The following is a 26236-nucleotide window of genomic DNA, read 5'->3' as shown; positions in this document are numbered from 1 at the left end:
GATATTTTCAACTGTGTAGGGGGTTGGTGTTCCTGACCCCTGTGTTGTTCAAGGGCCAACTGTGTTGTATTTTAAAAAGTCAACCAACAGGGTGCCTGGGTGATGCATTCAGTTAAGTGTCTGACGTCAGCTCAGGTCATGATCTCATGATTCATGGGTTCAAGCCCCGTGTCAGGCTCTGTGCTGACAGCTCAGAGCCAGGAGTGTGCTTCAGATTCTGTGTCTCCCTCTCTCTCTGCCCCTCCCCTGCTTGTGCTCTGTCTCTCACAAATAAATGTTAAAAAAATAATAATAAAAAAATTAAAAAGTCAACTAACAACAAAAAGCCCTTCAAAAATAAACAAAACACCACTGCATTTTTTACTTAATTATTTTATCTAATTTCCATGTTAAGCCATTTTGTCATTTAGTTTATAGGCAACTATCTTCTCTCTAAATGTCATAATCTCTAGAGACACCTCTTGCTGCCTTAGAGCTTGACATTAATAATAATGACCCAGGGCCACTAAGTGAAATTAAATGAGATCCAGGTTGCTTTGTTAGCTCAGAGAGAATGAGTTTATATTAGAAATATCTCTGTCAAAATAGTTCTCATCAATGGAGCAGGCCTGGGAGTGCAGATCGGGTGAATCTCTTCCCAAATGCATGGTCAGTGACCTCAAGCTGGGAACCCGACATCAACCATTATGGCAATATATACAACATGGACATTGGGAAATGCTAAAAATCAAGAGTTTTGTTTGTTAGGAGAATCTACTGTTAAATATTACCTACACACCACTGCATATGACACCTAGAAAACAGTGGTTCTGATTCAGAAAGACACTGAAAGGAAGTGATCAAATGTTTCAGTGCAACACGAAAGGAAAGCGCCCAGCCCTGATGAGTGCTGAAGAATGGAAGGCTCAAAGAGGGTATCTGCAGAGACGCCATAGCAAAGAAAAGAATGACCGAGACATCTGAAGAATTTGAGGTTTAAATACATGTATAGAATTCAAGAAGATATAAGAGCAATAAGACACTCCAGAGAAAGCAAAAACCAGCCAGTCATCAGTTTAAAACAACTGTGGAGGGGCACCTGGGTGGCTCAGTTGGTTAAGCACCCAACTTCAGCACAGGTCATGATTTCATGGTTCGTGAGTCTGATTCCTGCATCAGAGTCCGTGTTGACAGCTCAGAGCCTGGAGCCTGCTTCAGATTCTCTCTCTCTCTCTCTCTCTCTCTCTCTCTCTCTCTCTCTCTGCCCCTCCCCTGCTCAAACTCTGTCTGTCTCTCTCTCAAAAATAAATAAATGTTAAAAAAAAATTAAAACAACTGGAAGCAGGAGGAGGGGTCAAGTGGTGGAATGGAATGGAAGTTTTTTTGTGTGTCTTGCATCCATGAAATACAGCCAGACCAACATTAACCATCCTGCACACTGAGAAAACTGATCTGAGGATGAACACAACAATCTGCACAACCTGAACTATAGGACTCGGCAGGTACATGGTGCAGAGGGGTGAACTGGGGGAGAGAGAAGCTGCAGAGGGCAGGAAGCTGTTTTTGCTTGTGGAGAGAGGATGGAGAAGGGGGTGGGGGGTGGGAGAGAGTACAGGAAAGCATCCCCCCCACTGCCTGAAAACAGCTGGAGAGAAAAGAAAGTGTATGCAAGGGACTGAACAAAAAAAGGGAAAAAGGAGAAAGGAGAGGGTTTAAATTCCATCAAGACTCTATAAGCAGGGCGTTTTCAGAGTCTGAAACTCTGCAGCTCGATACCTGGCGGTGCTCTGATAGGAAGGGCAAATCTCCAGGAGCAGAAAGCAAGGTCTGAGGGATCCAAGGGCCACAGGGGGAGAGGCAGTTCCCCTGCTGGGAGAACATTTGGTAGGGGTTGTGCAGCCACCCCACAGGCAATGGTCCCAGCGGACCCTGGAGAACAACCACATTCACTGGTGCTGGAATAAGGATGTTAAGTGGGAAGCCTGGTGCCAGATGTGTGTTGTGATTTCTCATAATCCCTGAAACGCTGCTGCTACACAATTGCATGAACTTTTTCTGGGGTGGGCTGATACCCAACCACAGTCTCTGGGCATCAGCAGCAGCACAGTCCTGTGAACATTCCTGAGGGTTGGGAGCAGCACCTGGCCATTGCTCAATGAGACCCTCCCCCAGAAGGTCTGAAGGTGTCAAAGTTGCAGTCCCCCAGAAATGAGGGATGGGAAGCACAGCCCCATCTGAGATAAAACTCAGGAAGGAGGTGCAGCCTGGCAACCTGATGGCTTGGTTGCGGACAATGTAAAAGTGGGGAGAGGATGGAAGCCAGAGACAAAGGAGGGGTGCACAATTGCTGGCAGGGGAGAGCACAGAATTCTGATACTAGAGACTGGGTAGCTGGGTGATGCCATTTTGACCCCTCCCACACATAAACATACACATCTACATGTGCCACAACAATCCACCTCTGTAAGCTAAGCAGTGCCATCTAGTGGAGAACGGAGCTGCTACACTAAGCCCCACCCAACTGGGCCAAACTCGCTCTTCAGGAACACCACAAATCTCTCCACCTGCTTAGTTTACAGATGACAAAGTGCTTCATAGTTTGACTTCTAGGGAAACTGATGGAATTTCAATCATAGTTCAGTCTGTTCACTGGGCCATCTATTCAACTTTTTTTCTTTTCCTTTTCTTTTCTTATTCTTGAATACCTAAAGAGATAAAATTTATTGTTATTTTCCATTTTTACTAAAAATATTTTTCTTTATTTTTTTCTACTATATTTTATACTTTTGTGTATTTTTTCGAATTCTATTTTACTTCCATCATTTCATTGTATTCTATTTCATTGTATTCATATTTTCCTTTTTTTTTCTTTTTTTATCTTTCCCTTTTTTCTCTAATCTATCAAGCTTCTTTCTTTTTTATTTATTTATTTATTTATTTTTAATTTTTTTTTCAACGTTTATTTAGTTTTGGGACAGAGAGAGACAGAGCATGAACGGGGGAGGGTCAGAGAGAGAGGGAGACACAGAATCGGGAACAGGCTCCAGGCTCTGAGCCATCAGCCCAGAGCCTGACGTGGGGCTCGAACTCACGGACCACGAGATCGTGACCTGGCTGAAGTCAGACGCTTAACCGACTGTGCCACCCAGGTGCCCCATATCAAGCTTCTTTCAACAACTGGACCAAAACACACCTAGGATCTAGCATCTTTATTTGATTTTGTGTGTGTTGTTTTTAATTTTTTAATTTCAATTTTTCTACCTTAATAATTCCTTTTCTTCCTTCAAAATGATGAAATACCCCAAAAGAAAGAACAGGAAGAAATGACAGCCAGGGACTTAATCAACACACACACAAGCAAGATGTTTGAACCAGAAAATAGAATCACAATAACAAGAATACTAGCTGGGGTTGAAAATAGATTAGAATCCCTTTCTGCAGAGATAAAGAAGGTAAAAGCTAGTCAGGATGAAATAAAAAATGCTATAACTGAGTTGCAATCTCAAATGGCTGCCATGGCAGCAAGAATGGATGAAACAAAGCAGGAAATCAGTGATATAGAGGACAAACTTATGGAGAACAATGAAGCAGAACAAAAGAGGGAGACTAAGGCAAAAAAGAACGATTTAAGAATTAGAGAAATCAGTGACTCATTAAAAAGGAACAATATAAGAATCATAGGGGTCTCAGAAGATGAAGAGAGAAAAAAAAAGGGGTAGAACGGTTACATAAACAAATTATAGTGGAAAAATTTCCTAACCTGGGGAAAGACATAGACATCAATATCCAGGAATCACAGAGGACTCCTAGTAGATTCAATAAAACTGATCATCAACAAGGCATATCGTAGTCAAATTCACAAAATACTCAGGCAAGGAAAGAATCGTGAAAGCAGCAAGGGAAAAAAAGTCCTTAACCTACAAGTGAAGACAGATCAGGTTTGCAACAGACTTATCCACAGAAACTTGGCAGGCCAGAAAGGAGTGGCAGGATATATTCAATGTGCTGAATTGGAAAAATATGCAGCCAAGAATTCTTTATCCAGCAAGTTTGTCATTCAAAATAGGAGAGATAAAAAGTTTTCCAAACAAAAATAAAAGAAGTTTGTGGCCAGCCCTGCAAGAAATTTTAAGGGGGACTCTCTGAGGGGAGAAAAGACAAGGGGAAAAAAAAGACCAAAAGCAACAAAGACTAGAAAGGACCAGAGAATACCACCAGAAACTCCAACTCTACAGGCAACTTAATGACAATAAATTCATATCTTTCAGTACTCACTCTAAACGTCAGTGGACTAAAGGCTCCAATCAAAAGATTGGGTAAGAAAACAAAATCCATCTATATTCTGTTTCCAAGAGACCCACTTTATACCTAAAGACACCTTCAGATTGAAAGTAAGGGGATGGAGAACCATCTATCATGTTAATGGTCACCAAAAGAAAGCTAGAGTAGCCATTCTTATATCAGACAATCTAAACTTTCAAATAAAGACTGCAACAAGACATGAAGAAGGGCATTATATCATAATTAAGGGGTCTATCCACCAAGAAGATCTAACAATTGTAAACATTTATGCTCCAAATGTGAAGTACTGAAATATATAAATCAATTAATCACAAACACAAACTCATTGATAATAATACCATAATAGTAGGGGGCTTCAACACCCTACTCACAGCAATGGACAGATCATATAAACAGAAAATCAACAAGGAAACAATGGCTTTGAATGACACACTGGACCAGATGGACTTAACAGATATATTCAGATCATTTCATCCTAAAGCAACAGAATATACATTCTTCTCCAGTGCCTTACTTGGTATCTTACTTGGATGTAAATTAAAAAATAAATAAATTATTAATAAAATGTAAGAAAAAAAAACAACTGGAAGCAGTGATATAAAGAACAATGGCATCATTTCTAAGTGAAAGGTAAAGTAGGTTAAGACTCTGGAAGCTATAAGAATATGATGAAGAAGGATATGTTTCTTTTTCTAATGAGATAAACAAAATAAATGAAATTAGAATCTTAAAATGGAAGGAAAGAAGGGAGGGATGGAAAGAAGAAAGGAAGGAAGGGAACAAAGGAAGGAAGGAAGGAAGGTAAGAAGGAAGGAAGGAAATACAGGGAGGAAAAGAGGGAGAGAGGATAGAAGACCAAATCAGTGATGCAAAGAACCAATGAAATTAGAATGGGGAGTTATTTTGAATGTAAATATGAAGAAGCCATTGAAACATTCTCCTTGAGTGGCAGAAGGATGGGAACACTGGAACTATAGGAAAGAAATGTAACCCTAGATCGTACTTGGGCCTGCATGAAAAATATTCCATATTCACTATAATGTAAATGTTGCTTACTGGATTGTAACTTTCAGAATCAAATTGTAGAAAGTCTGAAAGTCTTCTTTATGGTTATGGAACAAAACGTAAGTGGGATTCGACCATATAAAGCATATTTCTGTGTGTATGGCAAAGGGAATAGAGTGTGCTTTAAAATTCTTTATGCAGTGTCAGTCACTTCCTTTTACCAGGCTCCAAGGTGGGAATATTCCCTATAAATCTATGAATCATTAACTGAATCCCACATTAACCACACACCCCAGCAGCTCAAGAAGTATTTCTACTCCCTTATTTTATGTCCACACAATGAAGACAGAGACAAATAGGAGCACTTTTAAAATACAGTAACTTTCTTATTGATCCATATATTATGTTTAATGATACACACAGTATTTGGCTTAACTGTTCATAATTATTACTAATTATAAAAATTAATTTATACTTAATTAAAGAGCTGTAAAAACACCAGGTGACCAAACATTTCCCTGGGCATTTCCCTAGTCTGGGTCTACACAAATAAGCCTCTGCCCAAACAAAAGCTGGGTAAGAATGTTCATTCTTGGGGTGCCTGCATGGCTCAGTTGGTTAAGCATCTGTCTTCATCTCAGGTCATGATCTCACAGTTCATGAGTTCGAGGCCTACATCAGGATCTGTGCTGACAGCTCAGAGCCTGGAGCCTGCTTCAGATTCTGTGTCTCTTTCTCTCTCTCTGCCCTTCCCCTGTTTGTTCTCTGTCTCTCTCTCAAAAATAAATAAACATTAAAAAAAATTTTAAAAAAGAATGTTCATTCCTAAGGAGTGAATACCCTTGGAGACTCAACTTCCCAGTAAGAAAAGTGAGCTGGCTTTTCACTCATTCCCCCTTGGACTTTTTCCCTGCTCACTGGAGTCAGACACGATAAAAAAAGATCAAAACAGGGTTTTTCATGTTGGCAGAATCATAAGAAAGCATTTGATCAAATCATAGTTTCACAAAAGACTGTGAAATTAAAGCATATTGTACGACTGATATTCTCTTCTTTATAACTTCTAGCTTAGAGATTCATGTAGTCAGTATTTTATAACCATGAAGGATCAAATATTTCCTTAAAGTGGGAATTTAAAAGCTCCAATTAGCATTCCCATGAGCTAAATTGATATATCTCAGGCCATTTCAAGTAAGTCTTGAGCTATTAGAGTTTTTCTTTATGTCTGGGGAGTCCAGGTAGCTCTTCATGCTACCACCATCATCCTTGGTTCCTTTGCTCTGAAATCTCACAGTTACTCAAGTCCCAGAGGACTTTTCATGCTTGGAGGTGATAATGTCCAAGTTGTATGCCCACAGACCTGGCCTAGGCCAAATTATGACCTTTCAAGCTATATATTTCAAGCTATAATTTGTGAGTGTTCTTTCATGGCTCTAAAAAATGATCAGTAGCATTTATATCATGATTCTATTTCATAGAGTCAGGTCACAGAGTTCTTGGAGATTTACCACTGTGCTAAAGCAGGTACTATTCCAGAGAAGTTTCTATGTGTCTGTAGACAGGTAACTAAGCCTTAGGATGTACACAAACTTCAGTGGAGTCAAGAATTCTAGAAATGGCCTGCTTATGATTTGGTTCATCCAATAAAGACAGTAATAATGTTAAGGGCTTCATAATTTCTGCATAGTTTTGTATTATCTTTGGTAGGGGTAGATGGCAAGGTTATTCCAGTGAATGCAGAAACCAATCATTTAGTGAAATGAATAACGTCAGATCAAGTTTAATATATCACATCCTTTTTCTGTTACTTGACTTTTAGTATCTTCTCCAGTGGCTCATTGACTGTTAGTATTTATGTAGCTAGATGTGGTGGAACTGTGGATGCTAGCAGGAGGAAGAGTATTTTCCTTAATGCCAAGTGTGATTAAGTTGTTCCTTGGGACGCCTGGGTGGCGCAGTCGGTTAAGCGTCCGACTTCAGCCAGGTCACGATCTCGCGGTCCGTGAGTTCGAGCCCCGCGTCAGGCTCTGGGCTGATGGCTCAGAGCCTGGAGCCTGTTTCCGATTCTGTGTCTCCCTCTCTCTCTGCCCCTCGCCCGTTCATGCTGTGTGTCTCTCTGTCCCAAAAATAAATAAACGTTGAAAAAAAAATTAAAAAAAAAAAAAAAGTTGTTCCTTGAACTAGCTTTAGGGACATCTCACAAACCTTCTTGCACAAACCTTTCCAGAAAAACTCTTTGAAATAGTATTAAAAATTAAAATTTGTGATGTAGGTCTTAGGATTCTGATGTAAACAGAGTTTTAAAATTACAGAAGTATCTATCAACAAGGCATAATGGAAAAGAAAGGATAAATATATCCAGTATTATACTAGGATATATATCATATATCCCAGTAATACCCTATTTGAAATGAAAATAGGAATAGGTCTATATTTTTTGTCTAGATAAAATCACTTTCATGTCAATAATGAGGAAAATTACTTGGGCTATGTGATATTTAATGATCAATAGCAATACTGAGCACTTATGTAGCTGTTTTTATTTTCAAGTCACCCCTTTAACTGAATTCAAAATACTCTGACTTTTTCAAGAAGAATTAGTTGAAAAATAATTTGTAGTAGTTGGTCTTTCTAGAGTGCAGAGATGCTTCGAATGGCAGGCATTTCAGAAATCATACGATACCAGATGATATATGAAATGATTAATGAATGCAATGTGGCAAGATTGGAGAGGAAAGCATAAAATAGTTTCAAAAATACAGTTAATCCAATAATTAGAATGTCATCAGTGATTTCTTTTAGATTCAGTTTTTTGAACCGAAAACCAATTATTTTTTCTTTTGTGTTAATTCACTCATTTGTTCAATATGTACCACTTAACAAGTGCGACGAGGTAGGTTCTGAGGGTACAAAGGTGAATGGCAGAATTCTTAGACTGGAGAAACTAGTGCATACTCTAGTGGGGGAAATAATTATGATGAAATAAATACACTACGGTATAGCAGTGTTCAAACAGCTATAGGAACACAGAGAAAAATGTTTTCACCTCTGCCTGGCATGACCAGCATGTTTCAGATATCTTTACGAAAGAGGTGGCTATTGAACATGGTTCCCAAAGAATGGTCAAATTTTTTTCATTCAAAGAAGAGAGCAATTAAATTAACAATGAAATTACAATGAAATACAATGAAAGCATAATTAAAGAGCAATTAATTAAATAATTAATTTGTTACATTAATTAAAGAACAATTAAAGCAAACGGCATGGCATAACACTTCAAAGTGCCATAAAATGTCAATTTTAGTTCCACTAAATTTAAGTTCACTTTCAGAAATGTATCTTAATTGGATAAGTTGAGGCACCATTGCATAGTGTTAGGTATACAGACTCTTGAAACAGACCGGCTGGTTTCAAATCCTGGCTCTGTCACTTACTAACATGGGATCCTGGGCAATATCCTTAAATTCTCTGTGTCATAACTCCTCATCTGTAAAATGATAGAATCTATTTCACCATGTCATTTTGTAGACTAAATGAGTTAATTATATAAGACACTTAAATCTGTGCCTGGTGTGAGTGCACACACACACACACACACACACACACACACACACACGTATACACACACTTCACATATGTGCACACATGTTTTCTCATATAAAGATGTTCATGAAAATGGAGCTTATAATTAAGGGTGATAGAAAACTAAGTGTCTAATATTATGAGATATTAAAAGTATATGTTGTATATATAAAAGTATATATTTATAAAATGAAACACTACATATCCATATAAAATAATGTAGATCAATAGGTACTGATAAAGAAACTGATCATAATATGTTGGACAAAATCACGTGTACATATAATAAGCTTCTACTTGATAACAAGAAGCTAATTCCTAGTCATTCAATCAACATGTATTTTGAGACCCTACTAAATGTATGAAATGCTTCTGTGGCTATGCATGTAAATGTGTGTGTAGAAACATACAACATTAAACCCATCTGTCTAAATTATGACTGAATAGTAGAATTTTGGTTGTTTAAACACTATTGCTTTTCTAGTTTTTCTAAAAATTTTACTCAACAAACCTGGATTATTTAAGAAAAAGATTTGTGCTTTCTCCCTGTCTCTCTCTCTCCCTCTCATTCCCTGTGTGTGTGTGCGTGTGTGTGTGTGTGCCTTTTACTTTAATCCATGCAATGAAATACACATCACATCCTCTACAGCATACATACTGAAACAAAAGATCAAGAAGCAATGTTTAATCTTATGTGTGCCATCGTCTGGTCTATTCTATTGTATTTCATGGACAGTGCTAGTCTAGACCAACTAAATTGATTTCCAACCTACTAGTTGGTCAAGAATTGTATGCTAATCTCTGGTATTCCACACATGCTGTGGAAGGGGCTTCATCAGGAGAAGTTGAAGAGCAAAAAGTGCCTGGCTAAAGAGTTTGTGACTTACCCTGTAAGTGTTAGGAAGCCATTAAGGGTTTTATCTCATGTGTAAGTTTCATAAACAGTATTATGCTTTAGAAAACCCCTCTGTCAGAGGTTTGGAAGTGTTTTTATCTTGTTTTGCAATGGGACTAGGGAGGTAATGGGGGTAAGGATAAGACTTGGACTGAAGGTAGGGCACATGGTGGAATGCAATTTTCACATGAGAGAGCATGGAAACCTGAACTAAGAAGTAAGACCAGGGAAATCAGAACAGAGACAGTGTGGAAATATTCAAGAACCAGAATCTAATGGCCACTTCTATCTGAAAGGTGAAGGATAACCCAGGTCAGTTTGGCTTACATCTTTGCTCTGACCAAAGAAAATTGACTCAGTGTATGCTGTTACAATCACTGAAAGCGAGGAGGAAAATTACAATTTTGAAGCTAATGTATTTGATTTCCTTACAGATCTTACACAGCATGAGATTACATATTCCAATGTAGGCGTTCTCTATCCTTTTTATCATTTTTTAAAGACTAATTACAACCTACTGTGGATGGTCCACCTGTAGACTGTGCACCTTGATAATGCCTCAAATCAAGGAACTGTGAACTTTGCCACTGAACTCAATATAAGTGTGGAGACACCTTCCTCTCTGTCTGTCAAGACATGCGTAAAAAGTTAAGTTAGGTTAAGCCAAATATCATTTGAATAATTGAAATAATAGTAAGAACTGGATAAAAAACATCCTGTAAGGAAACTTAAGCCTACTAAAAATAACTTCTGGGTTACTTACTGTTTGAGATTATCTTAATCACCACTCTTCCTATATCAACCCAGTTAGTTTAACTAAATATACGAAATTTCAATCTCTGGGGTTTAATTATAAGAAATGAGTTTCTTACAATTAAGTAAACTTGTAAAATCCTTTGGCAGCAAACATTTTTCAGAAGATTCTTACATTTACCAATAGGTTCTTATCCAGAGAGGGGTTTTCTTACTTGTTTTCTAGGGCTGCAGACACTGATACTGATGTAAGACAAACTCATGCCATAAAGAATCTAGGGGGAGGATACTCTCATTCCTTCTTTCACACTAAGCCAGTAACACTCTGGGTAAGAATTCCACAAAGATTAGGCAGAAGGGACTAATCTTTTAGTGTTTGGTCCAGGATGTCCCTTGATCTCTAAACAGTGTGATCTCATCATTTGATTTAGGTTGTTAGTATCCTTTTCCTGCCAGAAATTATCCCAAAGCCCAACTTGCCCAACTTTGCTAAGCAGAAGCTGACCTTAAAAATGCAGTTCCAGTCCATGAACAGCTCAAGCCAGGAGTAAGGCAACTATTTTATCAAAAGCCCAAAGTGCCAATTTGTTACAGAACAGTGATTGAAGATTGAATTTCAATCCTCCAGTGGAGCCATAATGGATCCAAGAACACTAAAGTTGAACCCCTAGGCTGGGTGACCTATACAATCCCACAAACAGCTGGCAGGAACATGCCTGCCGTGGCATTTAAGACTCCCATGGAGGTTTCACTTAAATGGCAACCCAGCATGAGAAGACGGAAGAGAGGGTTATGGGCCAAAAGTTTCTTTAAGGGCCTTTTCACATTTTTATTTGTAGTAGAGACCACCTGCAAGAATGCCTTCTTTAAAGAATTCCTTTAAAGCATACATTTTTTTTTCAGCGAGAAGTACTTTTTTCATTTGGGAATGAAATGTTTATTGTACACTCTAATTTTCAAATGAGAACAGCTTCTCTACAGCATAAACGCTTTGACATGTTCAGGATTTTTTTTTCTACTATTTTCTAAACTTGAACATGTCAAAGCGTTTATGCTGTAGAGAAGCTGTTCTCATTTGAAAATTAGAGTGTACGATAAACATTTAAGTAAAAAACAGTTGATGGTGTTAACCTACTTTAATGCCATCAACTGTTTATTTTTCCTTTTGTGGTTATCTTTGCCTACCTCTTGCTCTCTTAAATGCACTGTGTAGTAGCTGCTTGAGTATCTTGCTGCTGTCCATATTCTGGGAAGGGTGTGGGTAACACTGACAATGGAGCATATCCTTGATTGTAGAACGAGTGAAAACCTCAGACGATGTTTGAGGTGTTTCTGGTGTGGCTTGCATTTTACTTTCTTCTTCACAGTTATCACTGACCAATAACTATAACCCAATTTGGTGAAATGGTCTTCATTAACTTGATTACTGGTGTCTTACATCTTCAGAGTTTCATGGACAAACTGATTTAACCACTTTTGAATCATCCTCAGACTTTTTGGACAAATGTTTCTCAAAGGACCAGAGAAGCTTGATAAGCCTCTTAGCTTCCAGTGTTTTAAATCGTAAGTGTACAAACAGACTCAAGAAAACAGAGTCTATCCTATGATCTGTCTTCTGGGCCTTCTGTTAGTGACCAGGGTTGAGTAAGTGTTCATTTTCTGCGCTGCGATGCAGCTATGCGGATCATACGGAGATACACTTTCAACATCTTGAGTTTTTATCTCAGCCACACTCATTCCCTTGCTTCTACTGAGGATCTGTATTTAAAAAGCTCTTTGTAGGGATCATGCTTTACTGCCCAATTTTATGTACAATTAATATAATTACTGTTCTATACTGTGGCTTAACATGATATTAGTATTACAGAACGTATTTGTGATGCTTTGACCTATGTTTCAAAGAGCTTTATATTTTAAAGGAAAAGAAGGACTGTTGTTTTAGAAATCTATTTCCATTTCTGATAAAGTTAGGGGAAGTGAGCGAGCTAATATTTGCCTATCACCTACTGTGTGGTAGGTATTACATATACTATCTCGTTATAACCTAATAAAAAACCCTATGAAGAGGGTATTCTCGCTTTCATTTTACATAGATTTAAAGGGTACCTAACACACTCAAGAAATACGGCTAGTGGTATGAGAATCAGCATGAGAACCTGGCTCAGTCAGGCTGCAGAGTCTGGACTTTTTACACATAGTATGGCCTTGTGCTAAACGTTTACATTAATCCCTACGTGGTTTGAATATTTTACTAAAAATATATAGGTACAGTTTATAAAGTTTACAGACATCTCATTTGTGCCTCCTTCATGAATTTACTTTCTGATCCATGGTAGCACAGTTAAAAGAAAGAATTCAATAATTTATAGAAAGAAATTCAAAAAGACAGATAAGATTTTCTCCTGCAGGAAGATGAAACAGGCGTACTTTTCTATATTATTTCTGCTAAGTACATCTACACATCTCAGACATCACATTTTAAACAAGCATAAGTCTTCAAAAGGTGGAGAGAAGAAGGTAGAGCAGTTAGGAACCTCAGGAATGATGAGACAGATGGTGATTTCTACCCCCTGCGTTATCCTTTTGCTGCCTATACTCCCAGCCTTGGAACTATAAGGCTGGTAACTCAGAAATGCCAGTGAGTGCAGACAAAAAAGTTGCTCAAAACTTGTTTTCTCTACCCCAACGACCAGGAAGAGGGCAATGGTAGCTTAGTAAGTTAGAAAACTTTTAGGCAATAACTGCTACTCTGGTCAAACACCACAAAACAGAACAAAACAAACAAAACAAAACAGAAAACAAAACAGCAGCTATTCATTGAGTGATGCCAAGTAGGCTGAGCGAGGAGCCTAGAATTCTGCCCTGGTGAAAATGTAACAAGGCAAGGGTGGTGTCAGGGAAGTTCAAATAGTGAGCTGAGACTTTCATCCTTCCAGCCGATAGTGAGTCCCTTCCACCTTGGGGTGACAGTGGAGACCACTTGGGGAACTGGAACCTCCACTCTGACCTGACAGCAATGAGGCATCTCTCCTTTTCACCCTTGGGGAAGTGTAAGATGAAAACTAGTGGAGATGAGGGCTTTCACCAATGCCCAGAGGTAATGAAGCTACTCTGACCACAGTGCCAGTGGAGATAAAACTCCCACTGACACCCAGCAGTAAAGAATTATCAGTGCAATTTGAAAGGGAAGCATGCGTTTCCACCTGTCTTGCTGGAGAAGTGTCACCAAAAAGACAGTTAAAACAGAAGGTTTAAATAAGACACAGAGTCTCATAACATAATACAAAGTTGTCCAGGTTTTAAAGACGCTTGTCATACCAAAACCCAGGAAGATCTCAACCTGGATGAAAACAGATAAGCAATAGATGGTAAAACCAAGAACAGAAATACGTTAAAATTATCTGACAAAGATTTTAAAGCAGTCATGATAAAAATGATTCAACAAACAATTATAACCATACTTGAAACAAATGAAAAATAAGAAAGACTTAGCAAAAAATAGAAATTCTCAGCAAAGAAATAGGAGATATAAAGAACCAAATGGAAATTTCAGGACTCAAAATACACTAACTACAACAAAAACCTCCGTCTATGGGCTCAACAACAGAAAGGAGGGGAGAGAGGAAAGACTCAATGGAGTGGAAGCTAGAACAATAAAAATTATGCAATTTGAAAAACATAGAGAAAATAGATTTAAAAAAAATGAACAGAGACTCAAGGGCCTGTGAAACTATAACAAAATATTTAACTTTTCTGTCATTGGACTACCAGATGGAGAGGAGACAGAGGGTGAAACTGAAAAAAGAACAACACTTGATGAACTAATGGCTGAAAACTTCCCAAATCTGGCAACAGAAATAAATCTAGAGATTAAACAGGTTGAGTGAGCCTCAACCAGAATAAATACAAAGAAATACAAAGAAATCCATTATGCATCATAATTAAACTTCTGAAAACTAAAGACAAGTAAATTATCCTGAAAGCAGCCAGAGAAAAACAACACTTTAATTATAGGGGAAGGGGCTCTGGGTGGCTCCATTGGTTAGGCATCTGACTTCAGTTCAGGTCATGATCTCACAGTTCATGAGTTTGAGCCCCACGTTGGGCCCTGTGCTGACAGCTCAGAGCCTGGATCCTGCTTCAGATTCTGTGTCTCCCTCTCTCTCTGCCCTTTCCCCACTCACACTCTGTCTCTGTCTCTCTCTCTTTCAAAAATAAACATAAAAAATTTTTTAATTATAGGGGAAAATAATTTTAACAACTTATTTATCACCAGAAACTATGGGAACCTGAACAAATTAGCACAATACTTTTCAAATACTGAAAGAAAAAGAACTGTCAATGGAGAAACTCATACCCAGGAATAATATCCTTCAGGAATTTGTGGAAATCAAGACCTCCTCAGATAAGGAATAATTGAGAAAATTTGTCATCAGCAGACAAAAATTCATCCCCTCAAAACATGGCTAAAAAAAGTTCTCTAAACAGAATGGAAATAATCAAAGAAGGAATGTTGAAACACCAGGGAAGAAGAGCACAATAAGAAAAAATACCGGTAAATACATAGACTTTCCTACTCCTCTTGAACTTTCTAACGTGTATTTGATGATTGAATCAAAATTTGTAACACTGTTGCGGTTCCAAATATATGTGGAAGAAATATTTAAGATAATTATATTATTAAAGGAGTAGAGTAAAGGGAGAAATGAGGTCAGGTTTCTGTACTTCACCTGAACTGGTAAAATGATGACACCAATAGCCTGTGGTAAATTATGTCACCATAAGAGAATCCACTAAAAAAGCTCTACATAGAGATATACTAAATGACACTATATATAAATCAAAATTGAATTCTTAAAAATTGTCCAAGTAACCCACAGAAAGGCAGCAAAAGAAAAAAGAGAAATGAAAAAAGTGAGAACAAGCAAAATTAAAAAAGAGTTAGAATTTCAATCCTTAGTATATCAAGAATCACATTAAATGTTAAATGGTCTAAATATATCAATTAAAAGATAGAAATTGGCAAAGTGGATTAAAAAATCATGACCCATCTGTATGTTATCTATTAAAAAAAACTCACCTCAAATTAATGATATAAGCATATTACTGGACTTATTTTTTCAACTCAACCTGGGAATCTTTGTCCTTAAATCAAGCATCTTGTCCAATTATATTTTTTGTGATTAATGATATGTTGTTTTTACTATTCTAGTTTTTTATTTATTTTTCTTGCCATTTCCAGGCTTAATCTTTCTACTTTATTTTCTTCTTTTGAAATGATCATTTTTTCCATTTTCTATTTTCTTCCCTTTTTAGTTTCAAGTGCATGGACTTTACTTCTTTTTTTTTTTATGTTTACGTATTTATTTTGAGAGACAGTGCAAGCAGGGGAGGGGAAGAGAGAGACAATCCCAAGAGAATCTGTGCTGACCATGCAGAGCCCATCCTGGGACTCAGTCTCATGAGATGTGAGACCATGACCTGAGCCAAAATGAAGAGCCAGCTGCTTAGCCAACTGAGCCATGCAGGCACCACCCCCCACCCCTGCAACACTTTTTTAAATGTATAGTTTTCTACTTTGACATTATTATTGTTTGTTTTATTCAGTCAATGTATATGATTTTCCCACTTATATTCCACCACCTGCACATCACTTATTTTTGTATCTAAGGCCTTCTCTCGGGCAAAACTTCTTTTTTTCCTGAAAAATACATTTTCAAATTTGTTAAATGAGGGCATCTTGGGGGCAAACTCTTTCCATTCTTCTTCACTTGAAAGTATCTTTATTTCATTCATATACTTCAAAACATTTCCAATTAAGTATATTTCTCTCTCTGCACATTAAAGAATGTGCTGGATTACAGTGGTGCTAGTAAGAAGGGAGCTATTGTTTAATTATTTTTTCTCTGAACACAATGTCTCCTTCCTGCCCCACCAATAGATATCAAAATCTATGTTCTTGAAATTTGGAGATTGATTATAATGTATCTTCATTTGGATGTCTTTTAATTTATCTTTCTTGGTAATTCTTGGTGTTCCAGCATCTGACGAGTGGTGTTCTTCATCAGTTCCAAAAACTTCTCAGCTAAAATTCTCTTCAAACTCTTACAGCTGTCCTATTCTGTTTCTTTTTTCCTACCAGAAAGCTATATAGGCACATAGAACTCCTCATTATATCTTCCTCTCTCTTCATCTTCTACATTTCCTAACTCTTGTTTTTCTCTCCTGCATTCTGTGTAATATCCTCAAAAATACTTTCCCATTCATCATTTTCCTCCATTCTTTAGAATTTTCTGAACTCGTCCATTGAGTTTTTAAAAATTAATATTATGTATTTTCTGTTAATTATATATGGTTCTTTTCTCAAGTATGCTCAGTCATTTTGCTCTTTCCATATCTCAAACCTCTTTTACTTCTTTGAGTATACTAATTTCTATTTACCTCATATTCTATCTCTGATATCTTTGTGGATTTAATTCAGCTTGTTTAATTCACTTTGTTTTTTTTTCTATGGCTTTACAGGTATGGTATCTTGGTTCTCTGTAAATTCTGAATTGTTGATTCTTGTCTTGTTCCTTGGAACATTACCTTTGGGAAATTTTGTGATTTGTTTTGAAGGTAGATAACCTCCAAAAGGATTTTTATTTGCTTTTAGATTTTCGTTTGTATTTCCTAGGTTCTTTGAGACACACATAGCCTACTACCACTTATAATTCAATTCTCTGCTTATAGATTTTTTTGGATCACCCAAGAGGTGTGAACTTAGTTTATAAATATAATTTTATGAACATTCAGAAGAAATTCCATCTAGTTACTGGGGTCGGAGGCAGACAACTTTACTCGTCTTTGGTTGTGGGAAGATCTAGTTCTCACCTTGACTTTCCAGCTATAGCCCTTTTTGGGTTCCAGCTCTAGGAAAATATTCTTCTATGAAGAAGACTCATGGAAGTCTTGGGCACCGAAGCTCAGGTTTAGAAAAACTTAGTTTCTTGTTAGCCCATTGATGCAATTAAAACATTTTTAAATCTGACATTGGCAGTTGTTTTTAACAGCAGTGATGTTCTGGAGAACTTCTGTACTGTACTGCCAGAAATATGTCTTCCAAAGATGTTTCTGATCTCAAGTATTATATTGCCTCATTACATCTTCCTCTTACAGAATTACAAAGAAAAATGTCTTATTTCAAGGAAACAAAATTCCACTGATATGCTCTATTAGGACATTACTGACATAGATCATCTTTATGCTTTGAGACAAAGTGGAAAACTGCACTCATCTCCAGCAAGTGATGTTATTTTTTAATACCAAACATTGGAAAAAATAAAAGTATAACTCTTCTTTTATAAGAGTGACTAAAATCTGGGGCGCCTGGGTGGCTCAGTTGGTTGAACGTCCGACTTCGTCTCAGGTCATGGTCTTGCAGTTCGTGAGTTTGAGACCTGCATCCAGCTCAGAGCCTGGAGCCTGCTTCAGATTGTGTGTGTGTGTGTGTGTGTGTGTGTGTGTGTGTGTGTGTCTTCCCCTCCCCTGCTTATGCTCTGCCTCTCTCTGTCTCTCAAAAATAAAAATAAATGTTAAAAAAATAGTGACTAAAATCTGATTTTTCATTATAAAGCTATGGGTTTTTAGAAACTCATGGATGAGATTGCGTTAAGTAGAAAAAATACTGCATGTTCATTCTCATTACATAAACATTAGAGGGCAAAACTGTAGCATCAGATATAAGGTTTTAGTAATCCATGGACTGGATCGGCTTATGTTTTTATCAGGTAGCAAACACACGGAATATAACAGGGTTTTGCATGTAGTGGTTGTATGATAAATATTTGTCTTATTTGACAAATGCTATTTTATTATTTTATTTATTAATATTTATAAATATTATTTTCTTCTTTTTAGAGAAAGAGAGGGTAGTTTTTTTTTTCTTTGAGAGAATTTGCAGTGAAAATATTTGGTGGTAGGCAACCTTGTTTTAAATCATGATAGATTTAGTAAATAAAATGGGTATTTAAATAGGTTGAATGAAATAAGGGTAATGGTTTGACAGGTGAAGGAAAGGAGTTTGTTTTCTGACCTGGGACATATGGGAAATAAAAAGACAAATAATGCAATGATTTTAGTGGTATATTTTTGTATTAATATGATACAAATGGTAATGTAAGTCTTCTAAATATACACATGACACTCTTCCCTGAATTGTCAAATTCTACATAACTTTTACATGGAAGGGGATTTGGGGCTCTTATTTCTTTGTCTCCACCACAACTGCCACCATCTGCTTTTCCTCTTATAGTCATCTCTCCATGGCAACACATATTGATTTACCAGCATGATTGCAATTGTATGGCCAACTTTATGTAACCCTGTACTGGCAACCATGAATCCCGCAATTTTCTCTTTCTACCTTTGCATTCCAAGTCACCTTCCAGTGGCTGTGTTGCTGCATTTTAGGGCACACATAGAGGGGAGACGTGGTGTTTTTTAGTGAAAGGTGCCTTTTATCCCAGCAGCTGTCTCTGGGCCAGAACTTCTCCAGCAGTTCTTTTGTAGAAGTTAAGACCTGACTGGCAACTGCAAGTTTACATACTTGTCAACAGCATTAACTGAGATTTTAACATATCAAACCAGACAAAAGAGAAATGCAGCCTGGCTGGCATCAGGTTCAGAAATAGCACGTTTCTTTTTCTTTTGTTCCACCTAGTGTCAGTAAGGATACAGTTTAATGAAAACTGGATGCTTCTTTAGTCACTAAATATTGACATCTGTAATAGCATAAAATGTGAATGAACTGCTTATCAAAACTGGACTCACTCATCTTTATGGTTCAACTAAGAAGAGCATGCAGGGGCACCTGGGTGGCTCAGTCAGTTGAGCATCCAACTTTGACTCGGGTCATGATCTCCAGGGTCTTGAGTTCGAGACCCGCACGGGCTCACTGCTGTCATGGCCAAAGCTGTCAGCACTGAAGCTGCCAATGCAGAACATGCTTCAGATCTCTATCCCCCACTCTCTCTGTGCCCCTCCCCTACCCGTGCTCTCTCAAAAATGAATAAACATTTTAAAAAAAGAAGAAGAGCATGCAGGTGTTGCATTACAACAGATTGCCATGCAAAGAAATCATTAAACTCTCTGGATCCAGCATACTATATTTATTCTAATAGCTACTAAAGTAGTCAAAATAAATCTTTAAATAAATGAGAAAAGAAAGCCATACTTAGAAAGCAAAACAGGACATAGAGCTGATTATGATACGTGAATGTAGCTCAAACAATGACAAGGTCCTTGCTCTGTATTTCCTCAATGATTGTGTATCTGTTGCACTCCAATATTTAGAACAGGTCAAATTCAATAGTTGCAGGTTGAGCAAATGAATTATGTCCTGGCTCAAGGCATACGAAACTCAAAGGACAGACCCACAGCCTCAACCACTTTGGTATTTTGCACGTGGTAAGACTTGATTAAAAACATGCAAAGAATTGTGATCAAAAGTTAATTCTTCCACCCAAATAAAGTAGAGGCACATCGAATATTTCCAAGTGAGAGGGTACTCAAGCCAACGATGCAAGATCAAACAAAATGTACATGGCCAGCACTATCTCTGATATAAGGCTTATCTACTATTATTTCAAGAGTAAGCATGTTTTACACATTTCCCATCTGACTTCTGCATACAAAAGTCTTCTTCCTGAAACTACTGGCAGCATGACTGGTTGGTTTTTACAGTGATATACCCCTGTTGTCTCTGAATGCAACTCAAATTACAAATTCATTTCCAAAGGTCTCAAAACACCTGTTCACACATAATAGCTTTTTGTCCTCGCTGACCTTTGCAGTCAGGAGAAAGCCCTATTCCAGCACCATACACTCAAACAACACGATACTAATTTCTCTTTGTTTTAAAGCATCTTCCTTATTTTTCTCCTTTATAATAATTGCTAAGGCACAAATAAGCATTATTCCCATCGCTCTTTTGTTTTCCCTCTTCATCATGATTCAATTGCATTGATATTTCAAACTAAGCTAGTTTGTGGTTAAGCAATAACAACAAATACCAAAAAAAAATCCCACAAAAACAAAAACTATGATCATAAAACTTTCTGTTCAAATTACAGAAGTCCTAACAAAAAAAGATACTGAACTAAAGTGAAGTTGAGGAGCCTAGAGACTCAACTTTTGCTCTTTCTTTCAGTCAATCCATTCCATTACCCTCTATCCACTAGGGAGGAACATCATTTGAAAAATACTAAAGTAGATGATGAAATTTTATTCACACATTACAGAGTAGCCACTGATGAAAGTTTTCTTCAAACCATTATTCACCATGGAACTGTGCATAAACAATTCAATACAAAAATGTTTTGCTCTCTAAGCATGGGGCCATAGTCCATCCAAAGCTCACAGTTAAGTTGAGGAAATGGGCAAATAAGTCAGCCATACAAATACTGTGGAACAGTGGAGGGGAGCAGCAAGATGACATTAGGCTCCAGCAGATAATCAGTCACTCCAAAGTCTGGGACTCCAAGGTCAGGACTTAGAAACAAAATAAGGAATTTACCTTGTTCACCAGGCAAAGGCATATTTGATCTGTTCTTGTATATTTTCTCCCCTTCCCACCTCCTATACTGAGGCAATCCTGATCTAAAAATCTGTAAAATCCTTTAGAATGTAGAGCACATCTAATTTTCTAGGAACGCATTAAACGCACCAAAATCTTTTTCTTTGTGTAAAATGTAATGCTCATCTTGCCTCAGGGAAGTTGAATAAATATGACTTTTCTTTGAGCACCTTACTCTTTTAAAATAATTTCCACTGTCCATCTCTGGATAAACATTGTTTGAGCATTTTTAACTGTGTCTCATTGCAGAGAGCGTTTCAAAGTCTAACTCCAATTCAGCCACTGCCAATGATGTTCTAGGAACCGATTTAGGCAATACCAGAGATTTAAAACAAATAGAGAAATTATTATTTTCCTAAGAAGGGTTTAAAACCTAGTAGGGATGAAAAGTCAAGTTCCCAAATGACAAAGCAGGATGAGATAAATGAGGTGTAAACCAAATGCTGTCCTAGTTCAAAGGAGAAGATGGAATTACAGATTCTTGAGCATTGTCCATATTTTTCAAAAGGAAAAGGGAGGTGGTGTGAAAATAAAAAGGTGGACAAGATTTAAAAAATGTTTTACTTATTTATTTTGAGAGAGAGAGCAAGTGAGCAGGGGAGGGGCAGAGAGAGAGAGGGAGAGAGAGAGAGAAAGAGAGAGAGAGAGAATCCCAGGCAGGCTCCCCACTGAGAGCACAGAGCCCGACATGGGACTCAAACTCATGAACAATGGCATCATGATCTGAGCCAAACTCAAGAGTCAGATGCTTAACCACCTGAGCCACCCAGCCACCCCAAAAGGTGAACAAGTTTTAAGGGCCATGGTTTGGCAGCAAATAGTGAAGCAAAGGAGAAGAAAGAGAAAGATTTACCAACAAAAGTGTCATGATTGAACATTCTAGCGAAAGGTCAGTCAACGTGGACATGCAAACTATAAGAGTTTCTAATAATTTGTTGGTCTTCACTATTTCTTATCTCACCAGTAATAGCGTTTGTTCACTCTTTAATTCACATATTCATTCTTCAGTGAACATATATGGAGGGATCTGCTAGGCTCTAGAGGTACAAAGTGAGCAAAAGGAGAGTTGTCATATTTTTTTCTTATGAATTTTGCACCTCTAGAAACAAGAGGATGCCATAATATATGTGTACAGGCATGAGCACACATATGCATTTGTATGTGTAAACATAAACTCAAATAACTGAATAAAAGGTAATTTGAATACAACTTATCTAGAAGTGCAGATCATTTAAGGGAGGAAAAAGAGGGACAAAGAAAGAGAGAGAAACGGGTAGGGGGAGAAGACTTGGGAGAGAGACAAGGAATGTGTCCATCTGCAGAAGAGAAAGGAATCCATAAGTTAGTCTAAGAAAAAGAATTTGTCTTCTGCTTAACCGAACTATTTCACTAAGGGCTGATGTTGTCAATTTCTAAGCAGAATTTTTACTTCTCAGTGAAGATGCAAAAAGTTAACATGACCTTATCAGCTGCTAGTTGGTTTTACCTGATAACATCACTTTCAAATTTAACAGTTGTAGGCAGAAAGATGACGAACATACCTGTTACTGAGGCTAGATTTTACACAAGATGAAAACAAAGACAGGAATTTAAATTAGAAAAAAAGTAACTTATGTAGTACAGAGGGTAAAGGAAGTGAAATGGGGAAAACGCTATCCAATCGATTTAAGCATGTGAAAGTGTGGCTACACTCCACTTGGTAAGGTGAATTCCTAACAGCCTTTCATTCATTTTGCTGAGTGTCTTGATGAGGGAAGAATAAAATGAATATAGCAAGAGCTCTTCCTTAAAGGCCATGTGAGTTTCATCAAATTTTAGGGACTACTCAGAGTTTACAAGTACAATGAAAGCATTAACATAATCTATAAAAATTTATTCTGTCTTACAGTTAAATGTTTTCAAAATCTGTCTCTAATTCTTCTAAAGGGAGTCTTAGGTAGAGTGGGATTTTACAATTAAGTACATGGGGGGAAGCAAGAATGATATCTAATGGTAGTAAAATATGACTCAACGTGGTTTCTTATTGTATATAATTTTTTGAAAACTGTAATATAAAAAAAGGAATACTTTTAAGAGGAAATTAACTCATTCATAATTAGCCTGCTTCCATTTTCCCATGTTCTTTTTTGTTCATTATTTATATGGAATAAAAAATGGAAACACAAAAAAATGCATGATTGCGTCCAGTTTTTTTTCACTTAACATAATGTTATAAAAATTTCATGTCGTTAGAGTTGCTGCAATAATTAATTCCTGAGGTACGTTTTATTCCACTGGATTGATACACCATAATTTACTTCTTATTCCAAGAAGGATTTTTTTCACTAGCTTTCACTGAACACTTGCAGGTGCCTGGTCCTGCGCGTGGCGGGTGGACACAGGAATGGATGGGCGGAGAGCTGGTCCCTGGAACAATGTGACAACCCCACACAGAGTGGGAGCCCTAGTGCTATGAGGGCAGTAACCCCAGGCCTCCCTGAGTCCGGACAGGGAAGTAAAACGGCTTTGAAGCCTGTAAAACGCTATTTCTTCAACATTGCCATTCTTACCAACCATTCCCAACTGCTATCAGCAAATTGTGAAATATGTTTCAAGGAGTAAAATACTGAATATATTCAGTTCATTTAGTAAATCTCAGTGCTAACTCTAGCTAGTTTACTTTGTGACATCATAAGGAATGAAGGGATTATCAGAAAAAAACACATTAATCACCTTTTCGTCATTGTTAAGGTTGAACTTCTGTTCACTTATGTCCAGGTGAGGGCATGGGAGTGGATGTTCCCTCAAGATGAACAACCCAAGGAATCACAAACTGATAGAGTTTGTGTTTGTATCTTTAGTTACAGTTAAAAGATTTAGAACATAAGACTTCACATACTCAAAGTATAGGCTGGACTATACTATAGCCGTGGACCAGCAGCTGTGATTACTGCAGACTCCTGGGTCTCATCAAGCACGGCACAAGCTGAACCCTGAACCCCCATTTTTATATGATCCCCAGGGAACTTGCGTGCACATTCAAATTTGAGAAGCAGTGCCTTAGAGGACAACTTTATCTCAATTGTATGCCATGGTGTTTGCCAATCCATGTGACAATGGAAAGAGTCCAACCAGGATTCTCCTCGAAGCCTGAAGCTCTGTAATATCTATTTTTCACACTGTATTTGCTTGCTTATCATTGGAGGAACAATTTTATCATATGTGGACCATAACTGAGCTGGTGGCCAGGGGCTATTTTAAGTAATGGCCCTGAGATTCTACCAGCATTTTAAAGCAGACAAGCAATGGAAATGTAATACTAACGTCACGGAATATAGATTTCTACTGCTCCTCACCATCAGTCTGCTGGCCTCTGAGTTTTCCCTTTTGATCGGAAATGAACAAGTAGGGGAAAGTCCCTGACAGTCAACTGAAGCTGCCATTAGCCAGGACCTATTGTCACTAATTATTAGTGATATTCCTCCTCCTTACCCGATGTTCTTTTCGACAAACCTGTATAGGCGAAAACTGAATCTGGCAGGTAGGAGAGAAAGAGATACGGTACTGTGGTAACCGGTCAGGAGCTGCAAGAGGGAGATGCACCAATGGAGATCTCTCTCTAGGGACAGGGATGAAATCACCATGTTTCTAATGTAAGGAAATCTAGGCAGCTGGGATCAAGCACAGATCACTAGGGACACTATCAAGTCATTCAAAATTTATGTGGTCGTAGCAGTTTCTGGTGTCTTTTTTGGGGCACAGTTGTAACTCATTAAAGGACTCATCCTTGTCTGATTTCTTCAAGTGAGTTCTTCAATCCATCTTTTAGACCTTAGTCATGAAAAGGGTTGTCTCTGATATAGGCTCAGCTGCACCAGACCTTCAAAAACCCACTTCTTCCCTGGCATCACACATCATATAATAGAATATTCATTGTTCACACAAAACCATATGCCACATTGTCACAAATCCTATCGTTCAATATTTAAAGCTGCAGTGGGTCCCCTGACACCCTCTCTCAGAATCCTGGGGATGGCATGCTAAGCGTAATGGCAAGACTTAAACATCTACTGCATTTTCTTTTACTGCTCTTTGTGATATTTTTAAAGCTTATGTTTAAGCAGAGGTGAAACTGTAGGAAATATTTCACCCAGAGCCAATCTGGAGACTTCTGGTATAAAACAGTGTCTGGTTCATCCTTATGACATGACCTTTCCAAATTCACAAGATGATAAGGATGAAGACACTAAAACAGTGAAAATTCAGAGAAGCGCAACACAAGCCAAGGGCTAATTGCAGGATCTGGAAGACATGATCACTGATACAACAAAAGGTACACTAAGTACCCACTTGTGCTTTGCCATTTGGAAACCAAGCAAAGCTGCAATTATCTATATAGGTACCTAGATGCCACCTCTCCCCATCATTTCAGTATCTCATTATGTGCTGCTGAGACCAGGAATGCAAGATTTATAGCAACTCTGAAACTAGCTGCTGCTCTTGTAGGCAGCCAAGGTACCACATCAGCTTTGCTCCCAAAAGTACATTTTCCTACATCCATTCCAATTGTAATGCCCAGAAATTGACCGGAACTGTAGTATGAGTGGTCTGATGCAGGTCTCTTGAATCTTTTCCTCAGGTTCAGAGATGGATAGGGGCACATAAGGAATGTATTAAACTACTATAGATAGATGGACACTGTAGACAGAAGGACAAGCCCTGGAAGCAGTGCATGCTGGAGAATGCAGCTTTTATACATTGCCAGAGAACCAACAGCAAACAGCCTGTCTGCATGCAAAAAAATCCAGTCTGCATGAGTACCTAAATTCTAAGAAATAGGGATTTCAAATAAATTCAAATAATTTCAAATAAATTTCAAATAATTTCAAATAAATTCAAGTAATTTCAAATAATTTCAAATAAAAATTAGTGTTTTGTACTGCTCAAATTATCAAAACATTTAAAGATTGACAATATTCAGTATTGGTGATGGTGTGAATAACTAGGCATACTTATATATTTTTGGAATAACTTGTATTGCCTTTTTGGAAAGCAATTGGACCTTACATTATCACTAAATATTTATATGCCCTTTGATAGAATAATTCTACTTTTAGGACTCTATC

At 37.7% G+C, this 26236-nt stretch overlaps 1 protein-coding gene across 1 annotated transcript in view; it reads right to left on the bottom strand.

The window, feature by feature from the left end:
* Nucleotides 1–22670, bottom strand: part of NKAIN3 (sodium/potassium transporting ATPase interacting 3) — a 312172-nt gene extending 289502 nt beyond the window's left edge. The window contains exons 1-2 of the mRNA XM_047841962.1: nucleotides 22618–22670; nucleotides 1756–1908 (exon numbers count right to left, since the gene is read on the bottom strand). Of these exons, the coding sequence (XP_047697918.1) occupies nucleotides 1756–1908; nucleotides 22618–22670 (206 nt within the window). The remainder of the gene's footprint in view (nucleotides 1–1755; nucleotides 1909–22617) is intronic.
* Nucleotides 22671–26236: the final 3566 nt, after the last annotated feature.

Source organism: Prionailurus viverrinus, chromosome F2 (assembly GCF_022837055.1).
Source record: "Prionailurus viverrinus isolate Anna chromosome F2, UM_Priviv_1.0, whole genome shotgun sequence".
NCBI classification, from domain to species: Eukaryota; Metazoa; Chordata; class Mammalia; order Carnivora; family Felidae; genus Prionailurus; species Prionailurus viverrinus.
This window is presented reverse-complemented; position numbering and strand designations above follow the sequence as displayed.